Source organism: Lepidochelys kempii, chromosome 5 (assembly GCF_965140265.1).
Source record: "Lepidochelys kempii isolate rLepKem1 chromosome 5, rLepKem1.hap2, whole genome shotgun sequence".
NCBI classification, from domain to species: Eukaryota; Metazoa; Chordata; order Testudines; family Cheloniidae; genus Lepidochelys; species Lepidochelys kempii.
The window spans coordinates 6,089,192-6,115,843 of record NC_133260.1 but is presented as its reverse complement, the minus strand read 5'-3'; the positions used below and the strand labels follow the sequence as shown (position 1 = coordinate 6,115,843).

Here is a 26,652-nt window from a genome sequence, read left to right as displayed (position 1 = left end):
CCGGTTTCAGCATATGGGAACCTTAGACCACTTAACCACTTAGGTAGGACATACAGCATCTCAAGCAATACTTTCTCTTAACTTTATGTGTAATTAGTAGCTGTTTTATGAAAGTTCAAAATGAGATGGACTCCCTCATAGACTGGAAAAGTTCTTATCAGCCAAGCTCACCTGCTTCCACCTCTTTTTCACTCACTGAAAATTATGCTGGAAATTTAAAAGGCTATTTCTACAATGATAACAAATTCCCTGTGAAGCACATGTTGTCCAAAAGGGCTCAAGGAAGGCAACAGAACCCCTTACCTTTCTCCTTAGACTGCAAAGAAAAGGATTCCTCACAGTTCCCGCTGCAGTACAGTAGAATCAATGAACTTGACCTGATTTACTGATCCAAGCGTTCCTTTAAGTAATAATTTCTTACCTCTAATCCATGTATTAGGGGAAAGGGCATTGGAAAAGCCAATCACAGAATAGTGCAAGAACGTTTATATACTATAAGACAACACATTACAGTTACAGCCCTGACAGTAAGTGAAAGGGTTTTTCAATGGGATCAGCAATGTAGTCATTAAAGAAATGGTGAGGGGAGAGACCTTACCTGCTGCTCCTTCATCTTGGCAGCACCAAGCTCTGACAGAGAGACCGTTAGCTTTTCTTGCTGTTCAGATAGATACTTCTGATATAGACTCAGAAGTTCCTGGCATTCTCTGTACTGCTGCTGCAGAGGTGAGAGAGCAAGTTAAGGGAAAAAAAATATTCTGTATTGAAAAGTAAAAATCAAACAAATACCAATTTATTCTGTGTAAATCTGTTTTTGTCCTGTGGTAACTGAAGCCATAAAATGCAGAGTTCAGAGAAAGACACACCATGTGAGCATGGAGTGTGGGGGGGAAGGGAGGGTGGAGATGGATGGTTACTATGGATGTGCCTAAAGGGAAATGAAAAGACCAAGCACAAGTGCAATCTTATCCCCCACCCATAAGACAGAGACAAAGGACCTTCTCCAAGTTTACAAACACTTGAAGGGGCTGAGTACAGGAGGTAGGTTATGATATTTCAGTTAGCACAGTTACAGCCCTCTTTGCATATGTGGTCCTATTTGTATTCAACTAAGGAGGATAGTGCTAATAGTTTAATTATCAATAGCCAACTGGGTAAATATTCCACTTTTTAAGTACAGCTATGGATTTGGTGCCCACATACTCAATTTGAACTACTGATGGATCATAAACACCACCACAGTTGCAGGACTACAGGCCTTTCAGAGACCAGCAATGATTTTTGGATTGTTATCTGGAGAAGCAGCAAACTGTGGTATTTGCAAGGGTATTAGCTATAGTGTCCTGCCTTGCTTGCAGGACTGAAATTCCAAAAGGAGATAAATCTGCTCTTCACCTGTCATTGTGTAATTCCCTCCCTTGCTCATTTAGCATGGTAAACCATTTATGCTCCCCCCTCATTCCACCCCTCCCCGATTTCAATTATGCATGCGGCTCAGCTAAGGGCTCAATGTCCAAAAAGATTACTCTGAATAAATACTTTAATAACAAGTCATTACAATTAAGGTAGGGAACAAAAACTTCTTCAAATATATAAAATGGTGTTGAGTTACAGATTTCCTTAACATTTTTATGATCTAATCATCGCTTCTGGGCAAATTCGTGTTGCAATCATTTTTGCCAATCATGGCTGCATAAATAACTCGCCGCTTTGTTATTCCCCATTACGATCCTTTAAAAAAAAAAAAAAAAAAGAGCCAAAAATGGGATGAGCAAAGCTTTTTGGGGACAGAGCAGAAGGGAGGTGATTAAGATCTAATGCTAAAGTAATAAGGAGAGCTTCTAAAACACCTTTGCTCAGCATCTTGTGATAAAGGCGGGTACAAACAATGGTCTAAATAAGCTAATTGCTTTTTCTAGTCAATCTGTCTGAAGCCTGAGCGGTTTTACGTTTTTGTGCATTTTGTCAGAGAGTACCAAAAGGCTGAAGTGATTTGTGGTGGTCTCAGGAGTCTCTGCCAGCTATGATGTATATAAAAGGAATTTTTTATTCCGGCTGTAACCATAGGCAGTAATGTTTATAGTAGGTGAACATATTAGCCTGGACGCAGGGCATGAATTTTACTGTAGAAAAAGCCAGTACATTTATACGGCCTAAGAGTTAAATGTCAGTATCTGAAGACAAATTATAAGCAAATTCATTTAAACCCATGTTATGTGGCAGAATATAAAAACAGACAATCCTATCTTTATCAATTGTTTATGTCTCTCTTAATTCACTCCACTTCCAACAGCCCCACCCTCATACAACAGGACTTTACCCCACTATCTACCCACCGCTGTTCCCTATCTATGTGGGTGAGTGGAATGTATACCCTAATGGGCTTTGGGGTACACACATAGTTGGGGCATATCTATTCTTGTTCTTGCCAGTGCAATATACATAGTTCTGTATTTCAAACATGAAAATTATACAGTCTGAGAGTCACACCCAATGAAATTAATACAGTGCGAATGCATTACACCTGAGGGCCCCAAACTCTGCTCCATGGGCCACTGGCTACCTTGAAGCTTGCTGTGCACGTGATGATGCCTCTTCTTGCTTCTAGCTGCTCAATTTAATTAAAAGAGAGCTGAAAACATGACTTGCTTCCCTAACATTACTTCTACACATCAGCAATGGCTGGCATTGTCGAAAGGATATTGTGCGTTCACAACTGGCAGGGGTGATGGTTTGCATGAGCATGAAAGATCGGAGAGAAGTCCATGAGACTTTTTCCCTTTTTAAATATGGTTCACATTGTGACAGTGGTTAGGAATCCCTGCATTAGAAGATAAAACCTTGTTCATTCACACAATACTAGGGACATTCATTGTGAAGTAACAAGTAAGCAATCAAACAAAAAAGGTATAATATATCACAAAGTGTTCTCTGTTCATTCATTTAGACAAATGTAGCTTAGTTTTAGCTATGATGATACTTCTTACTAAGCTAGTTCATTTACTGCTGTATAATTTTCTAAGACGCAAGCCTTAATATGAGATATTACTCTTCCACTCTATTAAATCTTTACTAAACGTGGGGAAAGAGCACCTTACTTTGTAGGAATTAACAAGATTCTACTCCATACACGTTCAATTGGGAATGATACAATGTTGATACAATATTGATGAGGAGGCTATAAGTACCTGTATAGACACACCGGCTGATGAAATGCTTTCACAATCTGCTTTGAAGAAACTCACAAATTTCATGGAGGGGAAAAAAATAAATCTATAGGACTACAAATCCTAGAATTGAAACATAGCTAAATGCTCAAATAAGGTCACATCTCTAAGAGTTCAAGAGTCCAAATACTGGATTAACAAGATATTAATTATCTGATTACAGCTGTTTAGGATTTCACTGAACTATATTCTCATTTGTTGCATGAAAAATTAACACTTGAATTACTGTAATTTGCTACACACAAAAAAGTTTGTTAATGCAGTATTAAGCTTGTACAGTAACAAGAGACTCATAAGAAGTCAGGAAATGCAAAAGTTCAGGTTTTAACAGCAATATTAATTCACCATGCTGCATATCCCATCTATTTTATAGGATTCATTTAGTGAAACAATAGATTAAAGTCACAGATACAGAGTTCATATATAGCTCTGAGAAGCAAAAACCTTGCTCTGAGAGGTTTGTCTTGGAGAGCTGGGATTGCCCAAGCAGCAGGTGCTAGTAGCATTATGCTTGTGGGGGCCAGAAGCAGACATACTTCCATAGGCACAAGGGGCGGGGGGGGGGGGAGGAAGAGGGGGTGAGTGAACTGGGTAATATGGTGGCCGTTAATGTATGCTCCCCCCAGCACTGCCCTTCAGCTGCAAACTGACATACAGGATTGGGGCAGGACCATGGCTACTGCCCACCGCTCCAACTTGCCCCTTCTGGGGCATTTAGGATTGTTAGCAGTAGTAGCAGCCCCCTCATGAGTTTACAAGTATAAGCAGCTGTATTATAACTACCAGTTTCCCATTAGTCAGGGAGTCAAGGGCCCTCCACCGCATCCCACTATCGGAGACAGAATTTGGTCCTTAGGAAAAAATAATAGCAAATACCACACATCTACACGGTAGGCATGTTAGCATTTACTTGACTTTTTGTAATGTTCACAGTGCAAACTAATATTGCAACGACACAGGGTTTCCCTCCCCCTGGCTCGCCCTTCCTCATTTAATTTCCTAACATTTGGTTCGTTTGTTTTTAATTGAAAACCTGGGGGTTCTACCAGGGGCTCCCCCAGAAATTTTTCCCATAGTACGCACAACTGAACCGCTAGTTTAACTTCACATGGAGCCACCAAGGTCTGGCCCGGCTGCCCCTCCGTCGAGAGGACAAATTTCAGTGAGTGGCATTGTGACTTGGCGTACGGCGTTGCAGAGCCACTCAGGTTTAGCACAATGGCCTCTCCGCCATGGTGGAAGGGCTACTGGGCCAAATTTCAGCCACTCAGTTTGGGGGGCTTCTCAAACAGGGGCCAAAGGCAAACTGCCCGTTTCCCCACTCCCCAGGTGATGCTGCCCTTGCCAATGGTATCCACCACACATATGGTGTATACAGCTATGGGCACCACTGGGTTCTTTGACTTACAGAGCCTACTTCCTCCATCAGCTTCCCCAGTAAAGCTTTTCATTTCTGCATATTCACCTGTGCAATGCTCAAAAACAATCAACCAGTGCATCGTTCTCTAACCGTACCCACTGCTTTACAACTTGAACAAACCAAGAACCAACGTGATGTGGCTTCATCTACTCACACATGAAAAGCCACATGCACAATACCAGCAGTTTATTTTTTATAAACAAGCATGTAGAAAAAACATTAAAATCTACACCAAAGTGTTCTAAGATTCTAAGCAAGGGTAAGGCTGTGTCTAAATTGCACCATGGTGCAACATAGGGGGTGTGAATTTCAGAGCTCACCAAAATGTTGCACTCTGCCCTCTGTGGTTACTGCTGGCATGAACTAAAAGCTACCTAGTTTGCGTTAACATCATCTTCCTTCAAACAGGACTATGTTAACAGAAACTAGGTACCTTTTAGTTCACACCAGCAGGGCCCACACAAGGCAGTAAGAGGGCAAATTGTGGTACACTCTGCAATTTCCCCCTCCCTCACATAGTCCACAATGCAACACAGTGTAGATAAGACCTAAATTTAATTAGAAGATCACACTGCTCTTTAACGATTCAGTTTATTATAACAACTTGTATTTAAAATATAAGCACTACATAGATTTATATCCTCCTCCGGCCCCCTGTTCAGTTCACCTCAGAACAACAGGAACAATATGAATGCATTGCCACAAAGCGGAGTCTGGCCACAACACATGCTTCTTGGGCCTTCAAAATTACACCACAAAAAATGTGCCTTAAACCTATGTGAATTATTGTTCTGTGAAAAGGTGAAGCCTGGTTACTTCCACATAGCTTTATTACCTAAATTCTGAAGATGCCGTGAAGACTGAAGTTAATAAAATGTTTTATGAACAACTTCACTTCACTGGTTCTTATATAAATGAGCTTATGTGGACTGTCTGGCACAATCAGGTTAAGAACCTGCTAGGGAAATTTCTGCATATCCATTTTTCAATATATTAAAAAGGTTCTGGGGCAGGCGTTAATACTGATGCAAGAGTATTCAGTTCAAGTCAAAACTTCCTTGGGACTTGAGATCTTCAGGAAACAAGTATTTGAAAGCACTATGAAGGAGCAAGGTAAGTATAATAATATAGTTCTATGCTCTCAAATGTGAAGCCCAAGAGACATGTTTTCATTCACACTTGACTATTTTAATGCTATTAACCAGTAGCTGGTAAATTAATCCAAGATGCAGAAGTAAAAGAGAAAGACACATAAGGAAAAAGGTCACAATGCCCACAAAAGTTAAGAATCGCACTCCTGTTTGAAGCATCATCATCATGTTATTGAATGATATACCTCTCATATAAAGGAACTGCTAATACATTCCCATTCTGTTTGAAGGGAAATTAAATTTACATTCTTTGGGAATATGGTATCATAATTAGTTCATGACTTGATTACACTTTGAAGTGAGCCAAGACTGCATATGGCGCATACAAATTAGTTAAGTTATGGTTACCTACCTTAAGCAAAAGCTACAGCATTCAGAACAAAGTTAGGGACTAGGCTAGGGTAGTCCTTTTGAGCTTTCAGACAGCAAATGTAAGATATCTGATTCAAATCTCTTCTGTTCCCATCTGGCATCAACAAGTCCAGAGTAACTTAAACATGCAGTTTCCATCTCCACCCATACCACCTGCACAGTAATTGTTAAAATTGATTTAAAAAGCAATGACAAGCACTAAACTTCCTATACTGGTCAAAGTACCAATATGATTTATTTCTACAAATAAGATGAAAATTACAGGAGCTAGTGACAGAGCTACATGAGCTAGTATTTGCAGCTACCAAGCCACTTTATTCTGCTTAGTCAATGGCTTTCCTGAGTATACATTTAAAATAAATTTGAAAACACTGAGATAACACAATAGAATGTAGGGCCTCTGAAAACTGGTCAAACCAAAAGTCACTACAGCAAGACTAAAGGAACAGACTAAGAGCTTTCAAAGTTAAAATTAATTCCTCATAGTATGTGAACACTATTAACCCACAGAAGTCTGGGTTATTTTACCTCAAAGTTCTTACTACGGACTAATGAGTTTCTTAATCTGAAAAAGCAGAAACTTCAGTAGCTAGTTTGTTCAAGCAAGGAGCTCAGAACTGGGCCCCTATGTCTTAAAAATTATCATTGCTGGATGTGCCAATTAAGCTAGACAGCTTGCCTTCGGTGGGTTCCTGTCCAAAGGTGGGTAAAGACACAACACACCACTTTTCATTCCATGTGAAATGCACACATGCTCCAGCACCCATATAATAAGCATGAATAAAAATAAAAATAAACAAAAAAATTAAAAAACTGCTCACACAACTTTCCCCTGGGGAGAGAAAGAATGAATCAAACACAATAGATACTAGTTAAGTTGCTTAATGCACAAGTAAAAGGTGCTCAGATATCACGGTGATAGACACAATATAAGAACTGAATAAACAGAATACACACAATACAAAACATTATTCTTTATAAGAAATTGCTAGTTCCAGCACATACAGCAATAGGGTTTTATTCTTGGTTTAAAAATTGTGATGGTATAGAATGTTCAAACAAGGGTCAGAAGAGAGAGAGAGAGAGAGATGAGATCACACATGGGTCCATTAAGGAAGCTTTGCCAAAATCCATATTGATTTTAGGAATATGCAAATTTCCTTTAGCATTTCCTTGGGTGGTGCAGCCATTATCTGAGTTGAGTGGATGCAGTTTCTCTTGGAATGGTCAAGAACTGTATTACTTATGCATTTGGCCATCGTAACTGTTAGATGTATGATCCTTCTGATGGGGAGCCTTGAGGATTTAGTAGTACATGATTTCTCCCCAGTAATACTCACAGCATCTGTGAAGGGCTGCACATATTTAATCGTGCGCAGTAAAAAAGTAAATTCAACCTGTGCTGTGTTGGAAGAATACAAAGCCAAAGAGAGTACTAGACCTCCCACTACCAAAAAAAAAAATCCAACAAAAAACCATGCTGTTTTTTCCTTTTACATATTTAGAGTGCAAAATTAAAACAAATAAAAGGAACACTGCATAATTTAGCTGTCATTTTCTATCAAATTGCTCATAATTGTAACCATAAAATGATAATATTCTACCATATGTGCATCTGCAAAAGATGACAAAACCACTGGTCAGCTCCACAGTGAAGAAAAATAAACCTAACACTCCCCCTAGTGGTCATTGATGGGGATTGCAATAGCCTAACATTTTATAGAGCCACAGCATTCTTCCTAAATTTAAAGAAGAGAGCAACTGTCAAACCTGGAGGTTAATTTTGTCATATAGAAGGGTCTAGCAATTCATTCTGAAACATGCAAATCAACTGTGTAATCCTACTGATACCATTCTTCCTAAAAGGAGTCCCCTTTATTCACATTCATTCATGGTATTACATAAAATGCTTATCTCCAGAAATGCTCAGTGTTTATTTGGAGACCTTTGTGAGAATTTAAAAACCTTTGATAGTAGCAACTATTACTGTTTACATTAAAGCTATTAGTCAGACCAATACTACTTGACACTCAAACAACTGTGTTCTTTTCTCTACTTTGACAACAGACCTCCTTTAAGGAGTCTGAGGGGGGAAAAGATGGTTTTAGCCTGTGGGGAAAATGAGGTATCTTATACAGCAGAGGGATGCTCAGCCTGTTCCATCAAGGCACATTAACGGGAGTTATTTAACAGGATAAAGTATGAACTGGGTGGCAGCTGTTTGGAGGACAGGGTGGGGGGCTATGAGGAGATGAGAAAGACACCAGGGGTGTAAAACCTGAACTGACTCAAGACAGAGCTACAGGACCTCCATCTGAATTAAAAAGCATACATATTAAATTAAAAGGGCGGCTGCTTTTCAGAGAATGAGAATGTAAGCCCACAAAACATCCTCTCATTTTATAACAAAGCTAACCAGGTTTGGTCCTGGTTAGTACTGGAATGGGTGACCACCAGGGAATACTTAGCGTTCTAAGTCTTGTTGCTTCCTTGTGAGAAACAATCATCACTCTTCACAATTCTACATATTTGATGCCTCTGGCTGAAACCTTCTCTTCTGGACCTCAAATAGGAATAATATGGAGAGAAAAGCAGATTCTCCTTAAGCCACATGGCAGCTCCACTGCGCTCAGATACAAAGGTTTCCGGTTCAATTCCTTGCTGCAGCTGAGTCCTCAACAATCAGAATAAATCATGTTTGTTGTCACCTCCCTCAGTTGCCTTTTTGCAGCCTGCATTGCCTGCATCAGGCTTGGCTGGTGTGAATTATTTTCAGAATGCACTTAAAGTGTATCATTCCCCATCTGTAAAATGGGCATCTGAGCCCCCCTATGTCTTGTGATCCTTGGATGAAAAACACGAAGGCTTGTTGCTGGACAAGGATGAGGAGAAAGAAAAGCTCAATACACCAGGAAGTCTTGCCCTTCTTGTGGTACTGTTTCCATGGGTGAAATAACAGCCTGCATGCTGTTCTCATTATAACTATACAGAATCATAGATCTTTCTAGCTAATTTTTTTTTCCTTTTAGAACTATTGCTATTTTGACAGCTTTTCTAACCTTGTTAGAACACAATCTGCTAGCAACACTGTCGATGAGGGAAATGCAAGGCACTCTCTTCTGAAAGGCAGTTGAGGTCAAATCAACAAATTCTGTACAAGTATTATTACTAATTTTAATTTTTTAAAACAAAAATCTTGTGTGGTAGAGAGTCACTTTTCTGTCATGTGTGTCAGCTGCATCTCTGTAATTTAGATGAGTATTTCAGAATGACAAAGGCTTCAGAAAGTTAGTGCTTTCTTCTAGAAACTGGCCTCAAATGCACCACGCTGAGACGTGCTGGTTACACTGAACTGAAGCCAATGAAGAAAAGATTTAATAACAGTCTCATTATAAGGTTCATTGTTGTAGGACTACTTAATATACAAGATTAACACATCTTATCTCCCAGTTTCACTGAAACCTATTATACCCCTCATTAATACATGCACATTGCTACATCATTTACAAAGCCAAGCTCTCAAACAGTATTGTCTGAAAGAGGGTGTGTTCTGCTGCTTTTACTAGTGCTATTCTCTCTCCAAGCAACCACTGTGCACTAATATGAACCCTAGAGCTCAGAATGCAAGACTTTGTTTAGAGAAACTATGCAGTTCTCTTTAGAGCTGAGAATTAAAAAGACAACCTGTTTTCCTTCACTCGGATTTAGCTATCTGTATTTCAGTTCCTCTAGTTCCAGATCGAGAAGGGGACACACCTTTCCACTAGCTAGCACAGACAAGCAGAACCATCGCCACCAAAATCTGAAGACATTCTGGTGTTCTCTGTTCCCTTGTGATTCAAGATTACTAAGGAGATTAAAGAAACAGAACAAAGAATCATTATTAATCATGTAAAGAAAACTTCTAGAAATATTTTATCTCCAGTAAGGCCCAGAAATAGATCTCGCACGCACACACAAAAACAAACCCTTGAGTGCTAAATATAAAACTCACAAATGTTCACCTGCAAATGTTAAGTGGGACGGTCTCCAAACTGGTGTACCTCAAGTACAGACACTAAGCTTAGATAGAAAAAAAACACTACTAACATCCAAACACTACTGTTTGGACTGTAAGCTCAAGGCAGAAATTGCCTTTTGTTAGTATAGCACCTAGCATAATGGGACCCAGATAGTTACAGGGGCTTTGGGGCATTCACACAATGCAATAAAGAAAGAAAATCCGTTTCACAATAAAACTCTCGCAGGAAGCTGGGTACTGGAAAGAGTCTTTTCTAAGGGGGGTGGGGGAAATCTACAGCCTATAATATACCTTGGAAGTGAATGGTGTCTGACAAATGAACTAAATTCCCACCCAGCCCCCACCCCAAGCCTGAACTCTCCAAAGCCACATTATCCAATGACAGGGGTTCTAAATTGAAGTGAAGTACTGGGATTTGTAGTGTCCCCAAGTACAGCTGGCTTAGTCTATGCAGCATCTAGTTTAGAGCCATCCTGGGGTCACCCAGATAACTCTTCATAGATTATCCTATCAGAAGGGAAGGCATAAACTTGGTTAAGAGCTAACTGGAAAGCATCCATGGGTTAGACTGACCTCTGGGAATCTAGTGCACAACTCACAAAACTTTCCACTGTTCCATTCTGAAGATGCTTACCTCTGGCTTACCCCAGCTTTGTATCAGCAAATCAAGTGCCTCAGAAAAGAAGTTATTTACCTGTACAGTAACTGATGTTCTTTGAGATGTGTAGTCCATATATATATATATATATATATATTCTATATTAGTAAAATGCACCTCCACTCTGCATGCATCAGAGAATTATCTAGTTAACAGTACCTACCAGAGTGGCACATGCATCCTTCCCTTTCTTCACGTGCTTTGCGAGGGTATAAATGATGGAGCCACCCCACCACACTCCATTCCTTAACCACTGCGGGGATGGTGGGTAGGCTGTGGAACATGTCGATGGATTACACATTTCAAAGAACATTAGTTAGTATACAGGAAAGTAACCTCTCGAGTGCTAGTCTGTATACATATTCCACGTTAGGGGACTCCCTAGCAATAGCCCCACAGGGAGTGAGTATGAGGAGTCTCTGTAACTACGGATTGCAACATTGATCTTCCAATCTTGCATCTCCGTGGCTGCCTACGCTAATGTACAGTGCTTCATAAACGTGCATATGGATTACCAGGTTGCTGCTCTGCAAAGTCCTGTATTGGGAGGCTCACTAGAGAGGCCACAGAGGTGAACTGCACCCTGATGAAGCGAGCACCTACTCTGCTGGGCAGCTGTACACTTGCTAGTTCATAACATGGCCTGATGCATTGGGTAATCCAGTTTGACATTTTCTGCATAGAGACAACTTCTCCTTTGACTTTTTCTGTGTAAGCCAGAAACAGCATGGGCAATTTCTGTAAGGATTTTGTTCCGTCCAGGTAGAACACTATGGCTCTGCATACTTGGTGAAGATGGAGGGCACTGTAGGAAGCACAAAGGGCCGGACTCAATACTGCTAGTATTTGTTGTTCAACACAAACCTCAGAAAGCACTTGCATTACGATTGTATCGCGATATGGAAATGCACATCCTTGGAATTGAGGGCAACCTTTTGATCCAGAGAAGGAGCGATGGAGGTGAACTTGAGCTTCTTGGATAGAGATGTTGAGGGCTTTGAGGTCTAATATCAGGTAAGCCCACCCTTTTTCTTGGGAGTGAGTATGTACCTTAAATACAATCCCCACTCCCTCTCTCCCTCTTCTACAGTGCTCATAGCAAGAGACTGCACTTCTTGTTGAAGCAGAATCTCACAAGAGGGGTCCCTGAAGAGGGACAGAGAAGATGATGTGAGGGAGCGGAGGGGAGAGAGGGAGAAGAACTGAATGACATTCTCTCTGGACCACCTCCAAAATTCAACAGTCTGAGGTGATGTTGGACCAGGTCTTCTAGAAGAGGACCAGACAGTTGCCAAAAGGAAGGGAGGGCAGAGAACACAAAACAAAAATTGTATGCTGACCTTGGGCACCAAGCCAAATGTGCTGTCTGGCCAGTACCACTGCAAGGAGATGTGACAGAGAGGTAGACCAACTCCCCGAACAGTGGATTTTCTCCTCCAGCGTCTCTGTCTACAGCCTGGGGGCTCAGGCTTTCGTTGATAGGGTTGTGGCCTGAAGTGAATTCATCTGGAGGCTGGGGTATAGGTCCCCAGGGAACTGAGGATTGCCCTAAAGTCTTTGAGGGAATCGCATTTCCGCATCAGTTGTCTCATAGAAGAATGAGCAACCCTCAAAAGGCAGGTAGTCAATCGTATTCTGTAATTCTTCTGGTATGCTGCCAAAGTTAGCCAGGAAGAACTGCATATCATGACTGCTGTGGCCACCACTCAGGAGGCTAAATCCACCATATCCAAGGCCACTTGTGGTGCAGTTCTGACCACCACATAACCTTCCACCAGATAGTCTGAAAATCATCCCTATAACCTTAAAGAAGTTTAGCAATAAAAGGTGGTAAGGCACATCAGTTGACATGGTTATATGTTGCCAAGACTGCCTTGTAGTTCAAGATCCTCATTTGGAGACTCAAAGTGCAACAGGACTTTCAGCCTGGCAGATCAAGACACATGGACTCTATCTTTAGGGGTCAATTTCTGGTTGCCCTGGCGAGTTTTTTCATAGGCTGCCATCACCAGCAGGGATTCTGATACCACGTGCAAATCAAACTCCTGGTACCTGGTAGCTGGGACCTAGTATGGTCTCTCTGCCCATCTGGACACTGGTTTCAGTGACACCAGTATCTGCCATAGACCATTTGTGGGTTGTAACAGCCCCTCATTGATCAGGATCGCTGCATGTCCGGGTATTGATATGTGTAAACTACTGAGACCTTCCATGGTGTGTTGCACACCTCGTCAGTTGGTTTCTCCAAGGCTGCTGCCTACCCATGAGGGCCTGGAATGCTTGCAGTCCTCAAGGGTAGAAGCTGACTGGTCAGAAGCCAGGACATCATCCAACAATGACAAAGTAATGGCTGGTACCATCTGTTGTTTAGCAGGAACCTGCTGGATGAGAGCAGTGTGCTCCTGAATAGTGGTGGGGACGTGTCCAGATTCTGGTGCCGGTGTGTGACAGTCTGTGCCATGAGCACAGTGGGAAGGCTGGTCTTGGGTTGTACTGAGGTCCCCGGGGGCCCACATACAACACATACCAAGATCATACAGCACCAGAACCCATGAGGTTTGGTATCAGCAGTCCAGTACCAGAATGGGTTCAGACCACGCTCTGCCATTGGCAATGAACATGCAGATTGTGTCCTCCTAGACAAGACCAATACCACAGAGTCCCGGAACCTGAACAGGGATGACTGATGGCTTCCTCGTGAATCAGAAGAGGAGAGGGAACAGTACTGCAACAAAAGGGGCAGGGGAAGGGAGCTCGCCTCATGGTTGTAGGTGGAACTTGACCAGACAAAGTTGCCAGATCGAGGAACCCCGTTAGTGTCATGCCTGAATGCGGCTCCAATAGCCACAGGGGAGCATGCCCTATATGGCATAAGGAGGGGTATGGCTGCAGATCAATGTGGGGATGACTGTCTGGGGGGCAGTGCAAGAGGCAACAGAGTAGTTGGTATCAGAGTCAGGCTTCTGCCTGGTACTGCAGCAGCTGGCAGCTTCTCGGTTTGCCTCAGTACTGAAGAGGCTAGAATGACCGTGGACGTACTGGCCTGGGACTCTATCATGTCCAGTTCTGCTTGGCTTGTACCAACTTTGGTGCTCAGGGAACTTTTTCTAAGTTTTGAGGCACCTTTAATAGCCAACAGTCTGGTAGCCTTGCACAGCCTCAAAGTGGATGTGGAGAGGGTGATGTTCGCCTTTTCTTTTTAAAGGGTTAAGAGCCTGATCTATGCTTTCCAGGTGAGGAAGGCACAGGCCTCAGAGACCCTTCAGCCAGTTTGGAGGTTGAGGATGGGGCAGTCTTCAATAGCCTCCTATCTTCCAAGGGCCTGGATGCCTGCAGACTGACCTCATCACCTGCTCCATAAGGAAAACCCTCAGGAGCACCAGCTCCCTTTTGAGAAGCACCTGAACTTTCACAGCACTCCAGGACATGAACACATGAGGTGTCTGTTTTGCCTCGATGAAGGACATCATTCAGAGGCATGACTGCCTCATAGGGCAGAAAGTTCTGAAACCTCAAGGATTTGCCACAGACAGACACTGAGACTGGCACTGCCAGCGACCGCAGAAGGAGAAGAGTTTTTGTTCCCCTGAGGCATCCCGAAGGCCTAGCTAAAAATGCTTGACACTACTAATTAAATCATTGCTGTAGGAAAAATTCTGAAAGGAGTTCCTCGGACGTATCACAGGTGATAGAGAAGAAACTGGGTATGACAGAACAGCTCTGCTTTTTATACCATAAAGAAGTTTTTGAGAAAGGGACAGGCACATATGCCACCCCGACAGGTAATACGGACTAAAAAATTCTGTGACACATGTGCATTGGATATGTATTCAGATATTGTCAGAGCATATTACCACTACTGTGATGGTTTTAGAGTAACAGCCGTGTTAGTCTGCAATCGCAAAAAGAAAAGGAGTACTTGTGGCACCTTAGAGACTAACCAATTTATTTGAGCATAAGCTTTCGTGAGCTACAGCTCACTTCATCAGATGCATACTGTGGAAAGTATAGAAGATCTTTTTATACACACAAAGCATGAAAAAATGGGTGTTTACCACTACAAAAGGTTCTCTCTCCCCCCAGCCCACTCTCCTGCTGGTAATAGCTTATCTAAAGTGATCACTCTCCTTACAATGTGTATGATAATCAAGGTGGGCCATTTCCAGCACAAATCCAGGGTTTAACAAGAAAGTCGGGGGGTGGTGGGGAGGAAAAAACAAGGGGAAATAGGTTACCTTGCATAATGACTTAGCCACTCCCAGTCTCTATTCAAGCCTAAGTTAATTGTATCCAATTTGCAAATGAATTCCAATTCAACAGTCTCTCGCTGGGGTCTGGTTTTGAAGTTTTTTTGTTGTAATATCGCAACTTTCATGTCTGTAATCGCGTGACCAGAGAGATTGAAGTGTTCTCCGACTGGTTTATGAATGTTATAATTCTTGACATCTGATTTGTGTCCATTTATTCTTTTACGTAGATGTCATCAATATAGCAAATCAGATGTCAAGAATTATAACATTCATAAACCAGTCGGAGAACACTTCAATCTCTCTGGTCACGCGATTACAGACATGAAAGTTGCGATATTACAACAAAAAAACTTCAAAACCAGACCCCAGCGAGAGACTGTTGAATTGGAATTCATTTGCAAATTGGATACAATTAACTTAGGCTTGAATAGAGACTGGGAGTGGCTAAGTCATTATGCAAGGTAACCTATTTCCCCTTGTTTTTTCCTACCCCCAACTCCCCCCAGACTTTCTTGTTAAACCCTGGATTTATATTGGAAATGGCCCACCTTGATTATCATAAACATTGTAAGGAGAGTGATCACTTTAGATAAGCTATTACCAGCAGGAGAGTGGGGTGGGGGGAGAGAAAACCTTTTGTAGTGGTAAACACCCATTTTTTCATGCTTTGTGTGTATAAAAAGATCTTCTATACTTTCCACAGTATGCATCCGATGAAGTGAGCTGTAGCTCACGAAAGCTTATGCTCAAATAAATTGGTTAGTCTCTAAGGTGCCACAAGTACTCCTTTTCTTTTTGCGAATACAGACTAACACGGCTGTTACTCTGAAACCTGTCAATTCAAAGAGTATGTGCAAGGAAGGTTTGGCATAAGTATGCGGGCCACCTTCCTGCAACAGAGAGATTGGCAAAAATACCGTTCTGCATTCTTGTATGAACATTCCCCTGAGAATGTGCGTTAATCTTCAGGCCACTATTTCAGGAAGCCCTGTACTCCAGGAGATGGCGGTTTTGACATGTAGATTCTGAAGCACCCTTTTGTAAAAGTAAGCGTAGCCAAAAGGAGTTCACACTGAGACCACCACTTACAAAAAAGGAGGCCTTCAGACAGTTGACTGCAGCTCTCTCAATGGGCTAGCATCTGAGTAAGTGCAAGATATTCCTCCTGGGCTTAATTGCAAGGTCCAAGACTTAAAAAGGTAGAAAAAACTGTCTACTGCTTGGGACACTGGTGCTGGAAAGATAATATTACCAGCCAGTTTACCAGGTACACCACCACCAAGAGGCCATCTTCACAAAGAAAAGCCTAAATCCTCCAGCATTCAATTGGTGAATACATGGATGACTTGTCAGTGGGAACAGAATAAAGTCCGCTAAAAATTAAAGACCCTCAATGACAAGTGTGGGGGAAGCAGAGAGAGAACTGTTCAGGCAGGTATGCTACAGGCTTAACATACACCAAAAAATTGGTCACAAGATTCTCCTGGTGGCCACATTGCAGGCCACAGCATGGAGTTACAAGCCTCGGAGGACCACGTGATGCATTAATGAAGAAGATAGCTAGGACAAAGAAGCTGGATAGGTTTTCTATACATTTTTGACCTATGTGAAGATGATCACACAGTCAGTTAGATTCCTTCACCCATAAAGCTGCTTGCTGTTAAGCCAAGAAAGGATTCCTTTAGGAACTACAGTGAACTGTAATCCAGGAAGCCCCAATGTGGTATATGGCTTTCCATGGAGAAAGGACATTTTAGTGCTGGCAGTCATTGAGAAGGTCTACCTATGGAATGCATTCCCAGGACTCCAATTAGTCTAAAGCCAACCCATAATAGATGAATAAAAAGAAAACATATGACAAGATCTTGCATGCTGGATGAATATACATGGCCTGATTTGGCTTGTTTTCTTGTAAACAAGAAACCAATATTCCCATGTTCTTCCTACTGAGACTGGAGGGGGCAGTTGAACGGCTCTTGACAAAAGGGTTGAATTATCTGATTCCCAAGTTCTAGTTAATGTCAGCCAAAGGAAACTCTGAGGTGACAGATTCAGGAAAGCTTCTTTCCACAGAGGAGCTAGACACAACAAGAGCAAGAAGCTTCTAGTGATCAATGGCTCCATGTCTAGTTGGCAGTCTGTATCAAGAGGAGTGCCCCAAGGGTCAGTCCTGGGGCCAGTTTTGTTCAATATCTTCATTAACGATCTGGAGGATGGCGTGGACTGCACCCTCAGCAAGTTTGCAGATGACACTAAACTGGGAGGAGTGGTAGATATGCTGGAGGGTAGGGATAGGATACAGAGGGACCTAGACAAATTCGAGGATTGGGCCAAAAGAAATCTCATGAGGTTCAGCAAGGACAAGTGCAGAGTCCTGCACTTAGGACGGAAGAATCCCATGCACCGCTACAGACTAGCGACCGAGTGGCTAAGCAGCAGTTCTGCAGAAAAGGACCCAGGGGTTACAGTGGACGAGAAGCTGGATATGAGTCAACAGTGTGCCCTTGTTGCCAAGAAGGCTAACAGCATTTTGGGCTGTGTAAATAGGGGCACTGCCAGCAGATCGAGGGACTTGATTGTTCCCCTCTATTCAACATTGGTGAGGCCTCATCTGGAGTATTGTGTCCAGTTTTGGGCCCCACACTACAAGAAGGATGTGGAAAAATTGGAAAACGTCCAGCGGAGGACAACAAAAATTATTAGGGGACTGGAACACATGAGTTATGAGGAGAGGCTGAGGGAACTGGGATTGTTTAGTCTGCGGAAGAGAAGAATGAGGGGGGATTTGATAGCTGCTTTCAACTACCTGAAAGGGGGTTCCAAAGAGGATGGATCTAGATTGTTCTCAGGGGGAAAGCAGATGACAAAACAAGGAGTAATGGTCTCAAGTTGCAGTGGGGGAGGTTTAGGTTGGATATTAGGAAAAACTTTTTCACCAGGAGGGTGGTGAAGCACTGAAATGCGTTACCTAGGGAGGTGGTGGAATCTCCTTCCTCAGAGATTTTTGAGGTCAGGCTTGACAAAGCCCTGGCTGGGATGATTTAGTTGGGGATTGGTCCTGCTTTGAGCAGGTGGTTGGACCAGATGACCTTCTGAGGTGCCTTCCAACCCTGATATTCTATGATTCCTTGGTGGGCTGGCATATTAAAAAACCCAGGGAGTCAGAACTAGGATTTCTCCTTTGTACAGGGTAAAGAAGCACTGATGTTTAGCAAATGGGGAGTTCTCCCTTGAGAATGTGGGAGAGAGATTGTGCTTGAGTGGTAGCCTGCACAGAAGCAGCCTAATTTAAGATGCTAAGTTAACTCAGGAGCCCACGTTGGGGCGAGGGATCCTCAGCTCTCTCTCTACTTCCATTACATCACGAGAATGTCCACATCTTCGACAACTTTCATAAGAGAGGCCTGGGTAAACGGAAACCTCTCCTTATGCTTTTATCCTTGCATCTCCCCAGAAGTCAGGAAGTATTATCCCCATTTTATAGATGGGAGGGTACAAAGAAGACACTGACTTGCCTAATGCTACAGAGGGAGTCAAGGAATTGAATCCAGGTCTCTTAAGTCCCAGTCAAATGCCTTAACCATAAAACCTTCCTCGTTAAGCCCAGAAGTGATCCTGGAGTAGCTAGATCCATGGCTGCAGTGCCTTGGTGAGCTCAAGAGTTCCCAGGTGGAATGGACAAAAGGAACCTACAGGGAAGTCACAGTACGTTCCTTTCCTTTTCTCTCCTGAGGCTCTGGCTCCATCATAGATATGGTGAGAGAGAAAAAGGGAAGAAATGTGTCAAAACCAAAATTAAAGCAGTAACTGCACAGTGCGCATGCCTCTGAAGTGAGCAGGAACAGAAAGTACCAAACCATGCTTAGATCTGACTGGTAGCACTGCTCTCAGTCAGTGCTAGCAAGAGAGGCATGCATGTCACTTCAGTACAGACCAACAGAAATGAAGGCAGTAAATGCCACTGTAAGTATTTTAAATTGTGTGTATGTATTGTGGAGCAGGAAAAGACAAGCCGGTTTAACAGAACATTTGGAGATTTTTCTCCCCAAGTCTGCAAAGCTTTAAAATTAGCCCTCTGTGTTTTCTTGTTCTTTTAATGCCTGCATTTATTAAGGAGCAAAATAACCATGTCTCTGAAATGCCAAAACAATATGGATCCATAAATAATGTTCCATTCCTATTTGTACCTAATCTAAATATTTATGTAGTAATTTACTAGTAAAAGATGCAAACTATTTTTTTAAATGTTACATTGTATTAAAGGTTAACACATGACATGTTTTATTACGAGGCTTTAAATGACATTGAAGACCAATGTCTTGGACGAGCTCCAATGGAAGCATCGTAGTTGAAACGGACACAGGCAGGCCCTCATATTCACTTTTCACAAAGATAAATGTGGAAGTTCAGACCTTTCTCAGTGCTATTTCAGTCTGCCTGGCCATAGACCAAACAAGCCAGGAGTGCATTGATTTACAGAGTGAAGGCTAGCTTCACAACCAGAAGGGCTAGAAACAGATATATTAGTCAAACTTGGCTCTCACACAGAACAATAATGTAAAGTTTCAGAAAGGATATCTTTACCAAAATTAGGACAGGTCAAAATAGGAGTAGTGTACATAAAGCTCAACCCCGAATACTCTTAATTCTTTTGTTATAAAGATGCTGCGCTTAAGAATAGAAAAATTCCTGCTAGCTACCAAATAAAGCATAGAATCATCTCCCATAGCTATGACACTTGGCAGCTATATTTTTCTAATGACCCCACCCCTCCAGCAATGTCCCCCCCTAGCTCCCCGTCACCTACTGCATTAAATTCAAGCCCCTCCTCCTCACTTTTATGGTCCTATAAATCCAGGTCCCATCTTTGCTGCTGCTCTAGAGTCGTACTACACACCTATGATTTCCCTATGCTCCTTACTGTTCCCTCGGTCTCCTCCTGCCCCACTCCGCCTTCTACTCCTGCTGCCCCCTGCACTGGAAATAGCTTCCAACTTCTTTGCCATACAAAGTCACTCTCCTTCAACTCTTTTCTTAAAGCCCGCTACTTCCAGAAACCCCGCCTCCACGTCTCCTGAGCAATAATTGCTATACATTCCCAACCTGAACCATTTTCCCAAGTTGTCCCTATCTTCAACATAAAATCTTTGTGTTATGACCTTGCTCACACCAGGTTAAATCCAGAGTAATTCCAATAACTTCAGTGGAGTTGCTCCAAATTTACACTCATCTGAACAAGATGACCTCCTGAGGTCTCTGCCAATCCTAATATTCTATATTCTAAGATCAGAATTATTTTTCTAAAGTGCCTGGGACCTATTAGCGCAGGGATGTCACAGTACATTCCTTTCCTTTTCTCTCCTGAGGCTCTGGTGCCACTCTGTGCCTCAGTTTCCCTGCCTGTAAATTGGGGATATAATACCTATTTCACAAGCGTGTTGGGAGTTTAATGTTCATCAGTGCTTTGAAGACAAAGAGCTAAATATTATCATAAATTAAAGCTCCTATCTTGGAATCCACCAAGGATACATGCACAGCATTGACAAATAACTTACTTTTTAAATTCTTTTCGAACAGCCCCACATTCCAGCAGGGAGAATAAACAATATGAACAATGATTAGTGAATACTGCCCAAGTAGGTTACATTTCCCTTAACAGAGTTAAAGCACATCTGCTCGCAAGTTGGGAAAGGCTGGTTTTCCAGATATAACTAGTCAGATACAGCAGCATGAAGAGATGTATTAATGTCCCTTGCTTCAGTGAGAGAGAGTACACAGGCTCACTGATGGAATCTGCATTTTTGGTTTTCATTTGTTCTGCTTGGGTAACCTTACCAGACTGAGAAAACACGTTTTCAAGCATTACTATTTTGAATACCATTGTTCAGTCAGACTATCTTTTTCTCCACTTAGCCATATCTAGATCAAAGAAAACTTGGAAGCAGAATTTAACTTTCTATCTAAGAGTGGAAACATTTATCCTTAAAATGTAATAAAATTTCTCCTCTCAATGATACACAGTAGTACTCGGAATGTATTACACATGATCAATGCTGCAATGAGGTGTAGAATACTAGTGCAAACACAGTTCATCTGTATGCATGCTATCGTTAAATATGTTGTTAGAGTTAAGTGCCTTTCATAGAAAAGAATCATTGCAATTATCAGTGGTGTTAGCAGTTCTCTAAAATATCAAAGTTTACTTTTTGTTATAAGAACTACTCAAGGAAACTGCCCTGCTACAAACATTACAAACATAGAGTACTGATCACAATGTTCCACTTTCTTACCGTTACTAAATGTACAGCTTGCAGAGAATAAACAAGTAGCCCTAACCCAATGGTAATGGAATGCATTAAAAACCCATTTACGCATCAGTCCTCTTCTTTTGTTGTTTTTTTTCTTCAAAACCACCACAATCCCACCTTCGCTATTTATGACTGGGGCACAGAATCTACCACTGACTTGGAAACAAGGATGAAGCTGGGATCGTCTCCAAAGAAAGCAAACTCGGTGCTAAGTTAAGCTTCAGTGGGATGAGCCAGACCACTGCTCAATAGCTCTTTTCCTTTCTCTGCCTCCTAGAACATAACCTCGACCTCTAAATATCAGTAACTACTATTCTAATCAGTGACATGCAAAACCTATATGTGAACGTAATTATTCTGAGCTATATCATCTACGCAACAAAGGTGATTAAAAAAACCCAACTGATTACAACCATTGCATCTCCCATATCTACTGCCTTTTTTCTTTTCTTGCCTTTCACCAAGAAGGGTGGTGGGCCTGTCTGTTTGATCTCCCATATTTTACCCTGTGCCTTCTAGATCTTACAACCTGGCACATATACTGTCCCTACAAAATATCCCTAGTACACCGGACTCACGCTAGAACGCAGGGTTCGAGATCCCATGCGCGATACTGTGTTATAGCGGGGGCCGCATTACCATGGATCCCAACTTAAATATCTAAATTTGGGATCCATCGCCACAACCGCGTTATATGCAAATCCGTGTTATAACGATGCAGGCTCTAGCGAGCGTCCGCTGTACTTATAATGCAAAACACTTTATGACACTTCTAGCTCTGGGAGAAGAGAAAAATGAAGCATGAAATAAGAAATATACTAGCAGAACAATATTCATTGACACTGATAAGTCTGTATACTACTGCACAAGGGAAGTGTTAAGTGTTTTGCTTTTTTTTTTTTTTAAATACATTTTGTCCAGCCTCTCGTGTCATTGTTCGTTGAGCCCCTTGTTCCTTTTCTCATGTGTCATGTAGCTTGGGTACCAAATTTGTCAAATGCTGCACAAATACATCTAGCAGAACAGTTTTATACCCAATCACTCAAATGACAATCATAAAAAGCTGCTGAACGTGTTTTCCTACATCTTTAGCTGGTCTTTTATGGCTATCTGAAATGTGTCTGATTTTTCTAAAGGTTCTTTTTGCCTCCCGCTGCAACCAGATCGACTCTTAGCAGCAGCTGTGTAGCTTACACATAAAACTTGTGTGATCTTTTTTTCTCTATTATAAGAGTCAAGGTATTATAAATAAATGGTCATTAAAGCCCTGTTGTAAGGAACTTAACCCCTACGAGAATGCACCAATTGGTCTCAGCATTGATTTCAACTGAAAAGGCTTGAGAATTGACTCTTTGAACTACTTTTACAATCTCAAGTTCATTCTATGGCCAAAAAGAAAGTCAATGTTTGGCACCGCATCGCAAATGTTGACACTGTCCCCCAACCTCATAATCAATCTTAAAACATGCAGCAGACTATCAAATACATAGCTTTCAAAAAACTTAGGAAGAGAAAAGCTACAAAGAAGAGCTTGAGAAAGGACATGTAGGATGAAAGCTACTGTATCACTTGAAGTCTACTTTTCTGGCTTCAATTTGGAATCTTTGTGGTGGTAATTTTTGATGTTAATGTAAAATAATCCTAAAAAACATTGCTCGAGTCTGTCAAAGCGGAAAGCCAAGAATGACTAATTGGATTTCTTCAAACAGCTAGTATTGTCTCAAGCAGTAGAAGCAATGCCACGTATATCCCTTAAAGTTTCCTTGGGCTCACTACAAAGCTTCCTTCTTTTTTCTTGAGGGACAGCCACACTGCTGATCCTCGGAAAAATAAGTTTATATCCAGAATTGAAAAGTGGTGAATGGTAATGGCCAAGAAGGATCATAGCATCTAAAGCATTGAAAATTGGTTAGTTATTTCCTTGTAATCAAATTCCATCAACTAACATGTTCTAGAACTCCAGCGTAGGTGAGGCAGTATATACTTAACCATGTGCTAAACTTGTCATGCCTAGGCTTGTGTTAGGTAGCATATTTTAAAAACACACTTTTAAACTCTAATCTAGACAATGCCTTGTTTGCGCATGAGTGGCATTTAAAAAAACCCTAGCACAACAGAGACAGATAACGGTGGAACACTAAACATGTTAATGTCGGATAAAAATGAAATAGTACTGAGGGAAAGTAAAAGTAAGTTAAAAGACTGTGTGTGTGCAAGGAATAAATATTTTCTGTCACAGACTTTAGACCTTCAACACAAAACAGGAACTGACCAAATGAAAGTAATTCTTTGTTGAGCAAAACAGGGATATCATGGTCCTGTATCTGGCAGGGAAGTAAGAGAGCACCATGCTTTGCAGATCAGGTTACTGACGCTTCATAAGGGAGCGTGCACATCAGCAGCTGGCACAAAAGGCGGGGGGGGGGGGGGGGAGCTATACCTTCAGATCAGCAAACCTAGGACCCAGGGGACCGCACAGTCCCAATCAGCTGTGTCATACCCTCTCAAACTCAAGGGAGCCCTAAATCCATATCTTGTGTCACCTTCTTCCCAGGGCAAGCTATTTACCCTTACTTACTTATTTTCTAAACAATCTTCCCTCCCGTTATAAATGAAGGATGGACTAACAAAACAGCATACAGTGGCCTACCCATGGAAATCTGGGGGAAAGCCATTATATGCTTAACTGAGAAAGGTTTAAATCTTTTATTACTGATTTGCTTGAATAATACATCAAGCTTACTCTAATGTACTGGTTTACCCAAGAACTCTGTTGTTGGGAATTGTTTAATGTAAAAACCATATGAAAATAAGTTATAAAAAAGCCAAGAGAATCTCAGTAATTTTAATCTATCTTGACCTTTTTGGAAGGGGAGAATTTGATATTTCACAGATTCTAAACCACTATCAGTACCAAAGCAGAAGAGTTTAACATTCAAGAGACAAGAAAATTTGGGCTAACATCATCTGAAGTGATGCATGCTACAACAGTGTAATTCAACTGTACATTGCAAAGCACCAAAAGGGTCAGAAAGAATTTTTCAGTACCTTGCCACACCCTCATTTATAGAGTATTCCACAAGTGGCCAGAATCAGTTTTCAACTTCCTTTGAAGAATCAGGGATAGGCTATTGCTAGCAATAAGATACTAAACTTGAAGGACTATTGTCCAATATGATATTGTACAGTTTTCTTTTGTTCCAAAGACCCATGCAAAGTATTAGTTATAAAATACTTTCAAATATTAATTTATTTTGGGAACATAGTGCATCATCTTTCAGCCAGAGGTCTTTCCAGTGGCTTAGTATCCATCAACAACTACTTCATCTACCAGGGAGAAGCAGTCACCCCAGGCTGAAACATGGCAGTGGTTTAACAATTTCTTGTTTATACAATTTATACAATTTCTTTTAAGAATATATGTATACATAAAGGACTGTGTGTGTATGCAGATGCATAGTATATTCTATGCATAAAATCTACCTTCCTATTTCCCCATGTTTATTCCACCCCCACCCTCCTCCGCCCCGTTCCTCAGATGTTCTTGTCAACTGCTGGAAATGGCCCACTTTGATTATCACTACAAAAGGTCCGTCCCCCCGTCCCCCCCTCGCTGCTCTCCTGCTGGCAATAGCTCACCTTACCCGATCACTCTCGTTACAGTGTGTATGGTAACACCCATTGTTTCATGTTTTCTGTGTATATAAATCTCCCCACTGTATTTTCCACCGAATGTATCCGATGAAGTGAGCTGTAGCTCACGAAAGCTTATGCTCAAATAAATGTGTTAGTCTCTAAGGTGCCACAAGTCCTCCTTTTCTTTTTCCTTCCACATGAGTATTTCAAGATAGGGAGTTCAATGTATACCCTTAGAAATGCCATTTTTTCCTTAAACCTTTAAAAAAAAAAAAAAGACTGAGTGTTTTATTCCCAGATATGGCGACAGGAGTGGAAACTGTATTTGGCAGCAGACTTCTGCCCGGGTAGAAAAATCTTACATATCTCACCATATTATTAATTACTTGGATTCAGCGCTGAGGGAGAGCACTGACTAACTATTTTCAAATAATCTCTCACGCAACAAACAATATGCATTAATCACAGCTAAAATGCTGCAACTTGCTGGAGGAATAGCAGTGCTAGAGCTGAATTTAAACACACAATCTACATCTTTCTAAATCAGCTAGAATCTATTCTAGTCTGTAAAAACTGCAATCTTAACCACACAATATGTATATTTTTCCCTTGATTGCGCCTACTTGTTTTTTCAAGGGCATTCCCATTAGGAACAAACACTTCTCTATCCTCTCTCTCTCTCCTTATAGCACAGTGAAAATAATCATATCAAGGGAAACTTATTACTGTTTCCAAATTGTGTCTGGCTCTCAGCAGGCACACTCTCCAGGCAACAGTTTTGCTGCTACATTATGACTAATCTTTTTTTCAGATGACACTTTGTACTGTAGGTAGAGAGAAAAAGGAGAGATATTTGTGATTTGGGATGAGATAAACCCTCCTGAGCCAAGTGAAACAGCAATATCTTCTCTCTCTCTCTCTCCGCACCCTCTTGCAAAAAGCAAATTTTAATTTTCATCTTTGAGAGCAATTTCATAGTGTACTGTAAGCACACACACAAGTATGGGCACAAATTCACTTTGTAAAAGAAGGTGAAGCTTGCAGTTTCCTCTGATTTTGGATCTGTCAGTTACTTCATGTGAGGAGAAAGTGTCTGAGTGTGGAAAAAACAGTTATCTAATTTCTGGCTAGCTGGACAAACCACACACTGTCCAATGCTGCCACCTGCTGTCTAAATATTAAAGAAATGAAGCTCTGGTTGCAAAAACTGGCATTCAAAAGTATTTGCTAGACTGTCTGCTCCTGGATGACCACTTTGGAAAGAATAACGCTTGGGTTCCATTTGGATCTATATTTTAGGGTTTTCCCTTATCCTCACCAAAACTTTTTTTAATTGTTACTACTACATGAAACATGAAGTCATTCCCACCAGAAAGGAGCCCTAACAACATGAAGGGCAGAGACCGTATGTTTTAAAATTAATTCAAACTAAGGCCTCTGATCCTGTCTTGAGATTCACAAGCACAAATCCTTTTGCCCAGGAGGAATCCCACAAATGCAAGGATTCAAGGGTTTAGATTAGCAGATCCTGTCGTAATTTAATACAGTGATCACCAACTTGTCGATAGCCATCTCCAGTGGCGCAGTGTGGCTGCCGGCTAAGGCAGAC

General features: G+C 41.6%; 1 protein-coding gene across 8 annotated transcripts in view; it reads right to left on the bottom strand.

The window, feature by feature from the left end:
• The window catches only part of KIAA1328 (KIAA1328 ortholog), a 285,325-nt gene that overhangs the window by 172,741 nt on the left and 85,932 nt on the right, over nt 1-26,652 (bottom strand). For 7 of the 8 annotated variants that reach the window (XR_012158833.1, XM_073343417.1, XM_073343413.1 and 4 more), the window contains exon 6: nt 599-726. Coding sequence is in view for 7 of the 8 variants with exons in the window: in XM_073343417.1 (XP_073199518.1) it covers nt 599-726 (128 nt within the window). In the remaining variant the exon portion in view is untranslated. The remainder of the gene's footprint in view (nt 1-598; nt 727-26,652) is intronic. The other variant, XM_073343418.1, reaches the window with a different exon arrangement.